The 12,477-nt window shown below is 40.8% G+C and overlaps 1 protein-coding gene across 4 annotated transcripts; it reads left to right on the forward strand.

Annotated features, from left to right (window-relative positions):
• The first annotated feature begins 2,810 nt into the window (after positions 1-2,810).
• On the forward strand, positions 2,811-11,445 carry LOC306826660 (uncharacterized protein). 4 transcript variants are annotated; one of them, XR_013779468.1, is made up of 4 exons: positions 2,811-2,898; positions 7,645-7,754; positions 10,445-10,613; positions 10,726-11,445. XR_013779468.1 is itself a non-coding variant. In XM_079348117.1 (3 exons), exons 1-3 carry the CDS (start codon positions 9,591-9,593, stop codon positions 10,859-10,861), a joined length of 1,068 nt encoding a protein of 355 aa, XP_079204243.1. In that variant the 5' UTR covers positions 9,548-9,590; the 3' UTR covers positions 10,862-11,445. The 4 variants fall into 4 exon arrangements, 1 of the variants encoding a protein (XP_079204243.1); XR_013779469.1 differs by lacking the exons at positions 10,445-10,613; positions 10,726-11,445 and adding exons at positions 8,905-9,120; positions 9,269-9,383; XR_013779470.1 differs by lacking the exons at positions 10,445-10,613; positions 10,726-11,445 and adding an exon at positions 9,269-9,383.
• The last annotated feature ends 1,032 nt before the right edge of the window (positions 11,446-12,477 follow it).

Raw genomic sequence — 12,477 nt, forward strand, 5'->3', positions numbered from 1 at the left:
CCCAGCGAACGTCCACCAGATGGCGGGTATGCCTCGCTGAAGTTTGACAGAGATATGGAGCCTGGACTCTTTCTTTTGATTCCTGCAGCTTGCTACAGCATGTGTTTTAGCCAGGCACGGCCCCCCTGTCATTGCACTGTATTCTTTTATTTTTTAAGCCACCACCAGCCCCCCAAGGCCTCTATTTTAGCCCGAAATGAGGCTATTTGCTGTGCATGTGTTTGATGTGTCTGCAATAAAGCTGGTGCTGGTGTTGATGTGATCTCTCTCTCTTTCTCACTCACTCCCACTCTCTCTCTCACTCACTCACTCTCTCTCTCTCTCTCTCTCTCTCTCTCTCTCTCTCTCTCTCTCTCTCTCTCACACACACACACACACACACACACACACACACACACACACACACACACACACACACACACACACACACACACACACACACACACACACACACACACACACACACACACACACACAGACAGCCAGGCTTGTGCCACACATTACGTGGTGATGGAGGTCTGATGTGCTGACAGTTTTGCCGGCGCACAGAGCCAGTTATTACGCGGGGATGGAGGTCTGATGTGCGGGCAGGTTTCCGACGCACGGCCGGCGCACAGGGCCAACTATGACGCGGGGATGGAGGTCTGATGTGCTGGCTTTTTACCCCGACAAGGTGACAGCTTTAGCCTCTGTTTTTGTCCAGGGATGCAGCTTCCCCAGGAGGACTTTTTATTTTATCTTATACCGCCCCCTGGAGCCCAGTCACAGTCGTTATTTTAGCCAGAGATGAGTCGGGTTGAGGCGGACTATATTGTTTTATTTCCCCGGGAGGACTTTTTATTTTATCTTATACTGCCCCCTGGAGCCCAGCCACAGTCTTTATTTTAGCCAGGCACGGGCTCCCTGTCATTGCACTGTATTCTTTTAATTTTTAAGCCACCACCAGCCCCCCAAGGCCTGTGTTTTAGCCCGAAATGAGGCTATTTGCGGCCGAGGTGTAATCCCAGCGAACGTCCACCAGATGGCGGGTATGCCTCGCTGAAGTTTGACAGAGATATGGAGCCTGGACTCTTTGTTTTGATTCCTGCAGCTTGCTACAGCATGTGTTTCAGCCAGGCACGGCCCCCTGTCATTGCACTGTATTCTTTTATTTTTTTAAGCCACCACCAGCCCCCCAAGGCCTGTGTTTTAGCCTGAAATGAGGCTATTTACTGTGCATGTGTTTGATGTGTCTGCAATAAAGCTGGTGCTGGTGTTGATGTGATCTCTCTCTCTTTCTCACTCACTCCCACTCTCTCACTCCCACTCTCTCTCTCACTCACTCACTCACTCTCTCTCACTCTCTCTCTCTCTCTCTCTCTCTCTCTCTCTCTCTCTCTCTCTCTCTCACACACACACACACACACACACACACACACACACACACACATACACACACACACACACACCCAGAAGCAAGAGGCCGCCTTGTGGTTTAGCCAGGATTTGAGCTCTCGTGAGGGGTCACTAAGGTCCCCGGCAGAGACCCAGAACCAATAGGGGGGCCCACTCCTTTAAGCCTCCCAGGGGACGAGCTCTCGTGAGCCGGCAATCATGGTCACAAGGATGCCCAGGACCAAGAGGGGGACCTCTAATTTAATCTACCCAGGTGAAGTGAGCTCTCATACGGGCACACTTTCTCTGACCTTTTGACCTGGAGGACCAGGAGGGACAGCTCTCTGACACTCTGCCCAGGTGTTGAGCTCTCGTGAGGGGCCCACTGTCTCTCCCACAGACACCCAGGACCAGGGGGGGCACCTCTCCTTTAATGTTACCCAGGTTTGGAGCTCTCATAAGCGGACACTGTTTCTCCCACAGACACCCAGAACCAGGGGGGGGCTCCTCTCCTTTAATATTACCCAGGTTTTGAGCTCTCCAAATGGGCACTAATGTCCCCAGCAGAGACCCAGCAGCAGTAGGGGGAGCTCTCCTTTAATCCTACCCACACTGTAAGAAATGTTCGTAAATTTTGCGGTGAAAAACTGTCAATCGTGACAGTAAAAATCTGTAAATCTCAAAAACAGTTTGATACTGTTTATATAACACAGAATCACCGTAAATAAGTTAATCAGGAAAAAACTGTGTTTTTTACATTTTTTCTCTTGAAAAAATACGTTTCCCTACTCTTGCACAGTTTTTTTTAATGGAAAAATTCCGTAATATGTATAACATTCAATACTGTGATTTTTGCATTTATTTCTTGAAAAGAATACAATATTTCACAGTTAAATGTATGTACTGTTGTGCTGATCACTGAAACATACTGTAATATTTATAACAGGTCACACTACAGTTTTTACATTCATTTCTCATAAAGAATGCAGTTTGTAACTACTATTGTACTATACTATTGTGCTGATAACCGAACAACTCAAACTGAAAACTTTATTTTTAATTTTTAACTTTATTTAGATTATTTCTCTGTTGTTACAATGCTAATTGTCATTGTTTTTCATATGGTTGAAGAGCCTGTTTATTTCCCTTTACAATGAATTATATTAACAATATGTTAAACAAAAAATGTTGTTTAAATTCATATCTTGAAAATAACTCTCATATGAACTTTTGTATTATATATATATACACACACACACACACATTTGTTTTAAAACATTAATCTGATCTATCTATCTAAACTGAGTAGAAGTCGTATGCCCCCCTACAGTTCGTTCGACAGACTGTGCATTCTTTGACAGCGCGCCTGAAATTCAAAACGGGCCAATCAGCGCATCGCATCTGACGCATCATACGTTAACCTCTGACACACTCCGGTTCACGGTCTTCACCAGAGGAGCAGCTTTCATCAGCGTCTGGACTTTTTTATGATTTCCAGCCAAAGCCTGTCGTCAGTACACCTCGGTAAGTACAGCAAAACCAATTAAAGAGACCGAGTGAATTATTAGCAATCGTTTAATCAGTTTGACTGCTTTAAAAAAAATGCGCTGTGTTAGCATCAAGCTAAAGCGGGTCCGTCTGTGCTGAAGCCTCCGGTTAGCTAACTACGCTGCTCGTGTTGTGGATATGTGTGTTTTTGACTGTTGAATATGTATTCCTGTAATGTATGTGGAGAAAACGTTACGTCTGTAAAAGCCTATGTTTTACATTGCAAACTGCACCGCAATGAACCCCGACGTGTTTTCAAATGTGTTGGAACCATAGACTGTAAAAATAATGGACGGGACAAGGTCCCCTGTGAAGTGAAGCTTTTTTTTTTAGATCGCCCCCTACTGACTGGCTGCAGTATAGGTCATAAACCCCGCCTCCTCAATGATAACAGACGGGACTTGGGTCAAACTGTTAAGTTAAAATACTCGTCACATAATTTTTTTCCAGACCTAAACTCTGCTGTGATCATTAGATATTATCACCCTACATGGTGTTCAAGTGCTCATTTTTCTGTGAAGTTTGTTTTAAATAAGTTATTTGAGGTTAAAAAACGGGATTTTACGTCATACATGGCGATGATTGACAGCCGTGGATCTTGCGTAGAGCTCTTGGTAAATAAGCAGTTACGTCGTGAAGTGAAGCCGGGACGACATGGAGCTTTTCTGTTCAGTTTTTTCGTGTTTTTTGAGCTGGTGAAAGCTGTTTTTTCTGCAGTAAACTAATGTCACGGACCTGTGGACTCTAAGGGAGCTTTGCAGTTTTTACAGTAAGTAATAAAGTTTGATTTATGTTTCATTGCTTAAAGCGCTATGAGCGAGCTAACATATTAGCAGTCTAAGCTAGTTTAGTTATCAGGCATGATTTATCTTTTTATTTTACTTTTTAATATGAGCAAACCTAAGAACTGACATGATATGTTTCTTGATATTGTTATATCGTTGTTGTGAGTGAAATTGTATTTAAAACCAAAACATGGTAATTAAAATCAGCTCATAGATGGCGTTCATTGACTGTACAGTTATGTTTCAGTAAATAATAAATAGGTCTGGTAAGGTTTTTAAAAAAGTATCAAGGACAAAAACAAAGCTAAATACTATAAATCTGTCCTGTATAATTACTGATGTGTACATGTTTACAGTCTGTGTAAAGAGTGTGTTATACAGACATTAACATGTCACCATGCAGCCTGATATTTATAATACTGTATAATGAGGGAGAATATTTCTCTAGATATCAGGATAAAACTAAAGTAAGCTCTGATTTAACTTCTGTCTGATTTAAGAGACTGACAGAAACGTGAACACAAACAATCAGCGGTGGTGTAATATAATATTAACCGAGCATCATACTGCTTAAATCTGTCAAATATTCAGCATGAGCTTACACACACAGTACCAATCCAATAATCACAAGTTGATCATGTTGTACATTTAATGACGCTTATTAATAAATGGTGTTATAACTTCACAAAACCTGACACAGACTACAAAACAGGCTGCTTGCGATGGTGGTTAGGAGGAGACAGACAGGCTCAATAAAAGAAGGCATAATGATCACGTTTCTCCCAAAATTATATATTAATGTTTTTTATTTTGCATCTATAATCATTAATGAAGATTTTATGTCTTTTAATAGGTATTTCCCTGTTTTCACCAACATATTGTACATTAAACTGAGGATTTCCTTTTTCTCATGTTCTCTCTCTCTCTTCCAGCTCGTCCTCGGAGGATTGGAGGACTGCTTCTCTTACCAGGGCGTTTGGTCTGATCTTACACTGGACAGCGGTCTGATGTGAAACAGTGGCCCGAGTGTCGCGCCTCAGCCACAGAGGACGCAGCTCGCACATCCTGAGCAATGTTTGACTATTCATTCAAAAGATGAACGGAAGAAAAGAGAGGCTGTTTAATACTGAGGTTTTTCTTATAAGCCACATTTTGTTTTTGTTATTTTTAGATTAATCTGCTTTAACTTTAAAATACTGTTCACTCATTTGCCTCTTTCAAACCTGTATAACCCACAAAAACCTTAAATACTACATTCATCTAACTGAACAACCAAGTGAAAGAAAGTAGCTTAAAATACCACACTATGTTTTTAAGCACAATCTGTATTTGTTAAAGTTACAAGACTAGTGTTACATTTCACGTGATTGAATAAAATATAATAATGTAATTGCCTTCTCAGTCGTGTCTGTATCATACCACTGTCTTTATGTGCATGCTGTCTTTAACACTAACCTGCATTAAATGTTCAGCACTCGAGTGTTGATGTACTTTTAAAGCTATTTGTTTCCCAGCTGTGACTTCTGTCATTACAAGAACATGAGACATTCTATGTTTTTACAGCTTAAAACAGGAGAGAAAAGGTTTAAATCAATAAATACTTTATTTGATTTATAACACATAGTGTGAATGATGGTTCAGTTATAAAAGTGAGGAGGTTACTGGTTTGAATCCCTGTCTGACAGGAGTCTCTCTGTGAGGAGTTTGCATGCTCTCTTCCTTCCACAGTCCAAAGGTGTTCACCCAGAGGAGAACAAAGTAAGGGAGACCATCAGGTGAGCTGGCAGGGGTATCTGTATCAGCCATCTTTCTTCTTCCTTGTGTCTAAAATGAGGATGATAATAAAAAACAATGAGATAAACATGTTAGACAAGGAAAAGAACCAGAAAAAAGGTCCATACAAACAGAAACCTTAATGAAACAGATTCATTTACCAACTCCACAGTTATGCACAGAAACACATATACTCTGTAAATGTACATAGAACTGAAGTAACTACTGACAGCAGATATGTTATATGATAGAAAGTAGTGGTGCACATAGTACTAAAGTCATATTTTCACCAGCATGTTAGATCTGTACACAGCTTATGTTGCTAACTTAGCTAAAAATAGTTTTAGTTCGTTTTTTGCCAAAAATAAAAGGTTTAATAACCCACAGAGTTAAAGAAGATAGATAGATAGATAGATAGATAGATCGATAGATAGATAGATAGATGGATCCTGAGGGAAATTCAAGGCATCCAGTAGCAATAAACAAGACATACAGGACACGAAAAAACGTTTAAATTCAATAATTAATATAAAAAGTGTGATTTTCTTAATTTCTGAATGAACTACGTTTAGATATTTGACTTGAAATATATGGTGGTTTTGTACTCACGTTTATGGTCGGTAGATGAATTTCTCTCCGTAAAGATTCTTAAGTTCTTGGCGTAGCTGGGCTGCGTAAGCTATCAGAGCGGTACGCAAAGTGGGCGGGGCGTGTTGCCAGGGCTCCTCCCGCCGGACCCTACTGCGCAGACTCTGGTTGCAAAATTCCAAGATGACAGCGCCCATGAGGGCCGTAAAAAAGCTTCACGAACGTAGAACGGAAACAGCTACAGTCCACACCCACTGGTTGGAACAAGTTGTAAGCAGGTGTTTTCTGGATATACCGCGTTAAAGTCGCACTTCTATCGTCACCAACAGTTACTCAGGATACGACTTTAGCGCCATTAAAATGCACCATCTCACTTTGTGAACGCCAGTGTGAGGGAACTAAATCGTTGGTCGCTCACTTAAAGGAGCACATAGCAGAAGGGCGTCATGTAGCTTGCCCAGTGAGAGGATGCAAAAATGTGTTCACTGCAAAAACGTCCTTTACCTCTCACATGTCCAGAAAGCACAGACATTGGTCAGAGAATGTGATTTGTCCATCAACCAAAGATACACAGTGTGAGAGTCCCACTACAAGTGCTAGCACACAGGGAGCTGCCAGCATGTCAGATGCTGAAAACATTATTGGGGATGGGTCTAATTTCAGTGACCTGTATCTGAGAAATATATGTATGTTTTACATAAAACTGCAGGGACAGCATCTTCTTCCAGTGTCTACCATTCAAAACATTGTTGAAGAAATACAGAATATACACGAGTTGGGACAGACATATACTTTGAATCAACTTAACTTACTTCTAAAAGATATGTCAGCTTCAGATGAAGACATTGTAAAAATCTGTGACACAATTAAACAATCTGACTTGTTTACAGCTTGCCACAGAGGGCCCATGAGAACTGCTTACTCAAGGGCCCAGAGCTTTAAAGACATGTTCAAATATGTGGAGCCCAAAAAAGTGTTGTTGGGCAGAGATGAGAACAGGACAGAGAGGTATGCCTATTATATTCCTGTGCTAGACACTTTAAAGGGTATGCTGGAGTCTGGTTTTTGGCAGGGCCTCATGTCAGTGGATCCTAATGATGTTTCCAAAACAGATGTTCTCTCTGACAGTTGTGATGGTAAGGTGTTTATGTCAAACACATTTTTTCAGGAAAACCCAAACTTTCTCAAGCTGGTTTTATACCAGGATGCGTTCGAAGTTGTGAACCCATTAGGTTCTGCAAAAAAGAAGCACAAGGTTTTGGCTGTGTACTTCTCTCTACTCAACATGCCCCCCCATGTGCGATCAAATGTTGACCACATGCAGCTGGTTTTATTGTGTAGAGAGAAAGATTTTAAGGAGTTTGGCCATGCCAAGGTTTTTTCTGAACTGCTTACTGATCTGAAACAACTGGAGGAAAATGGGATAACAATAGGAGATGAACCTGTAGTAAAGGGAGCTCTCTACTGCATTGCTGGAGACAACCTGGGCTCTCACGCAATTGGTGGTTTTACAGAAAATTTCAGTTCTTCCGAGTACTTCTGCAGATATTGTCTGATTTCTCGAATTGAATTTCAGGGTGCTGATCCTAACATCTGTGGACTGGAGCGGACTCCAGAAATATACAGATCTGCCATTGAACAGCTGGAGAAGGAGGATTCGCCACAAGTACAAGGGATAAAGTTCAGGTCGGTATTTAATACTTTGCAAAACTTTGATGTTTGTTCACCTGGCCTGCCTCCCTGTCTCGGTCATGACATCTTTGAGGGTGTCCTCTCGTATGATGTTGCTATTTGCCTCAAATACTTCATCAACAAAAAGAAATGGTTCACCTACACAATTTTGAACAGGCGAATCAAGCAGTTTGAATACAAAGCAACAGATGCTTGTTCCAAACCTTGTGAGGTCAGTCCTCAAACACTAAAACTGAGTGGACATGCTGTCCAAAACTGGAACTTCTTGAGACTGTTGCCTCTTATAATTGGAGACAAAGTGCAGGACCCCCAAGATAGTGTGTGGCAGTTAATTTTGCAGCTTAAGGACATTGTTGACCTGATTTGTGCTCAGCAAATTTCCATAGCTCAGGTCGCTTATCTGGATGTACTCATCCAAGAATATTTGGAAACCAGGAAGACACTATTTCCAGATATCAACTTGAGACCTAAACATCATTATTTGCGGCATTATTCAGGACTGATCCTGAAATTTGGCCCACTCATCAGGCTATGGACTATGCGGTTTGAGAGCAAACACAGTTATTTCAAAAGATGTACAAGGCATCTGAAGAATTTCAAAAATCTGTGTTTGACTCTTTCAGAGAGGCATCAGATGTTTCAGGCCTTTCTTTCTGCTGGGTCAGTAAGTCCTCCAGCCTTGCAAATAAAAGACAGCTCACCATTTTACTCAGAGCTTTACAGTGAGCAAGTTAAAGGCACAGTCCTCCATTTTGGCTTCACTGAAAGAAATACAACAATTCATGTTAACGTGCAGTATAATGGGATCATTTACAAGAAGGGCCAATTTGTTGTCACTAAGAATGATGATTCCATCGAGTTTGGTGAAATCATCCTCATTCTTGTGAAAGATGAATTTGCACTTCATTTTCTCATGAGAGTGCATGATGGGGAATTTCTTTCACACTACCACATGTACACTGTAAAAAAGGACACTGGAAGATTAGAATGCAGACTTGTTAGTGACCTGGTTGACATGTGGCCTTTATCATATTACATACAAAACAGAAACCAGATTGTCCCACTGAAGCACAGTCTCTTTTCACACTAAGTGCTTTAATTACAGTGGGCCATATGCTAAATTCTCTTGTCTGTGTCTTAACAGATATGGCTCAGTCACAGATGCCAGAGAAGCTGTGTGATGCTGTAGCAGCAGTGCTACCGGATCTTCCTGATTGCATTGTCAAGACAGTAGAAGATACTTTGAAGGCACTTGGTGCCGATACAACAGCTGATTTAGTGTACATTACAGAGGGAGACTTGCTGCCAGTATTAAGGCCAATACAAGCCAGACGACTGGTTGCTGCCTGGGCCCAAAATGGTGAGTTTGAGTGGGCCATGAGTGGGAAAAGTTTGGGAACCACTCAACAAATTATCTAGAAATTTATAAGTATGTTACATTCTGTTACAGAGGAGAAAAACATTCAAGGTATAATGCTTTCAAATGTTTTTTTGTTGTACTTTTACAGACTCATCCACTCCAACTCCAGCCCCGGCATGTTCCTCTCCAGTGTCTCTCCTTTCCTCTCCTTCTCCATCCTCAGTCACTGCCTCACCAGCATCATCCACAGCTACATCATCACCTTCAGGCAACTGTTATGCACTTGCACCAAACTGGGTAGACAATTTTCAGATACCATGGCAGAAGCTCCCTGAAGAGTTGGTACAGAGTTTGGAAAGACAGAAAGGCCAAGTGCCCGACTACGACGAGAAATGGTGAGGACTGTGGTCTCTGAGATGATGATTTGTAAGAATCCAACCAAACACAACACCACAGAGATAGCAAAAAGGATGGTGGCCAGGTATCCAAAGTCTCTTCAAGATGTGATTGATGGTGATGTTATTGGACTTGGATACCATTCCCTGGTAAAGCAGCTCCAGTCAAGAGTTGAAAATGTCAAACGACCTGACACACCAAAGATAAAGAAACGCAAAGTAGCATCAGATGATGACACCGATGAAATAACTGCTGAACAAAGAGCAAGTGTTCAGGACACGTATGGCTGTGTCAACTGGGAGCCGAAACATTTGCCACTCCCTGAGACTGTGGAGAGTCAGCTAGAAAAAAAAGAACAAATGAAGATGTTTGATGAGATGAACTACAATTCAGATGCTGTGAAAGAATTAATCAAGTCCACCTATTTCACACAGCGCAAAGAGATCAATAAAGGTGCAAGCATCCAGAAATTATGCCAGGAATGGCCATTTTTGTTTAAGGAAGTTGGTATGGCAGCACACTTCCAGGAACTGACTGGCATTAGTTTGATCGAGTCCTTCCTTGCCAATGTGGACAAAAAGGGGGCACGTCTGCTAAACTTCTTCAAACGTGTTGATGCACATAAACGCAAACAAGTTCTGGATGCTCTTCTCAAGCAGGAAACTGAAAGAGGTCAGTCCACTGGTTGTTCAGAAGAAATCATACAGATGGTGCTTCTTTTACTGGCTCATTTTGATGAGAAAGAAGAGCATCTGTTCCATTTCGTTGAGAAGACAAGCCTTGCTGAGGAGGTTCAGATGAAGGATGTTCCACCAACACCCTGCCTTATTGTGTGTGGTAAGTAAACTGAACCAAACCTGTAAGAAATAAGTACCACTGGATTTGTATTTATGGCTGATATTGAAGCTCTTGTCTCTTGTATTTTTAGGGTCCTCCTGCTTTGCCGCTGAGACATTTATGTTGAGCATCGACCAAGAGATTGTCAACAACCACATCACTTCCTTCACATCTGCCATCTGCCTGATGTTTGGCAGTTACTACTGCTTCAACATACACTACCCAGTGGAACTACGGTCTACACTGGAGTTCCTCCAACGGTAAAATTTCTTTCTTTTTATAATATTAGAAAATACACTGCATTTGATGACCCATCTGATGTTTTCTTTCTTTCTTTCTTTCCTTCCTTCCTTCCTTCCTTCCTTCTTAAAGGTGTTTCTTTTCAATAAATCCTGAGAAAGGCACCAAAGTCGAGTGGAATAATAATAAGAAGAAAGTGTTCTCAGTCAATCCCAGGGTCCTCACTCTGATCTCAGACCTTGCTGACCACGAGTGGACCTACCAGTGATGCTGAGGGATGATATGATAAAAGGTACACTGGATGTTATATAAAATGCAGATATTTTGTTGTTAGACTTAAATTTCTGAAAGTTTTACAAAAGCTATATTTTTACTAGATAAATTATCTGGTACAGTTTGTACATGTTGTTGCTAGTTCCAGAATTGTCTTAAAAATGGTAAAGCTCTCAAGTGAAGTGTTACAATTCCTTGCAGTCATAGAGATTGTATATTCTTTAGCTTTATGATGCAAGATTTGAAATTTTGCTCCCCTTCAGGGATGATTTTATTTTGATAACGTGAAAATGATACCCTGTATGTAGACTGATGTCACTTTGTGGTTATATTTGTACCAAAAAATGCACTTAAATGTTCTCAAATTAAGTCTCAAGGTTTCTTGGCAAATTGTGTCTTCAGCTACTACACAAGTTTGAAATTGAAACAGTTTCAAAGTGAACATTTCTTACATGATGTTTTTATAGATGATGTTATGATGTTATTCATAGATATTTTGTGATATGTAAAACTTCAAATATTTGATATTTACAACCTCACAAATATCAAATAAAGAGTTTATATATTTGAAAAGTTTAAGGTGGATATTTTTTGTGTTGCTGTTTTAGTACATTAAGTAATTTGACAATATTAATTCATGCTCTTTGTTTTAAGTTTACAGAACAGAATGAATGATAACAGTGGAAATGCTAATTTGGCTGAATATTCAAAGTATATTAATTTTTTTCTTTACATGTGATCTTTTCTTATTTTATATTATGTTCTGATTCTACTCTGATAAATATAGAGAAGTAAAGTATGCTTCAAACATCTTTTGTTAGATTTTTACATTGATGGATTTAAGCAGTAGTTTATAATTCATAGTACTAATTATACAATTAATGTACATGCTTTTACAGTAAAATATGGACTAAAACACCATTTTTAACCATAAAATTAGCAGCACTAGCACTCATTGCTATTACTAATAGACATTGATTTACTGTAATTTTTGAGGGGAATTTCTGTGCAAACCTTAATATTTGCAGTAATTTTTGGGAATTTTTACAGAATATATTAGTAGTTTATATTTTAGACTGTTTATTGTTTTCAAGTAAAACAATTTTTTTTAAAGGTTCAAACTTTTTTTTTAACAGTAAAATATGGAATGAGGCACATTTTTTAACTGTAAAATCAACAGTATCGATAGTAAATGAAGAAAATGTTTACCGTAATTTTACGGTAGTGTTTCGGCAACCACAGCTGCCGGAAGTTTACCGTTAAAACAACAGTTTTCTTTTTACAGTGCAGGTGTGGAGGCCTCACAGGCAGCTGCAGAGTGACCTTTTGACCTGGAGGACCAGGAGGGAGAGCTCTCTGACACTCTGCCCAGGTGTGGAGCTCTCATGAGGGGCCACTGTTTCTCCCACAGACACCAGCACCAGGGCCCCACACTCGGCCTCCTCCCTGCCCAGCCAGGAGGCCCCTTCAGCGGCCACAATATGCTCCCACACACACCAGCACCAGGGCCCACACTCGGCCTCCTCCCTGCCCAGCCAGGAGGCCACTTCAGCGGCCACAATATGCTCCCACACACACCAGCACCAGGGGGCACACTCGGCCTCCTCCCTG

The sequence above is a fragment of the Symphodus melops genome (genome assembly GCF_947650265.1).
Source record: "Symphodus melops genome assembly, chromosome: 7".
NCBI lineage: Eukaryota > Metazoa > Chordata > Actinopteri > Labriformes > Labridae > Symphodus > Symphodus melops.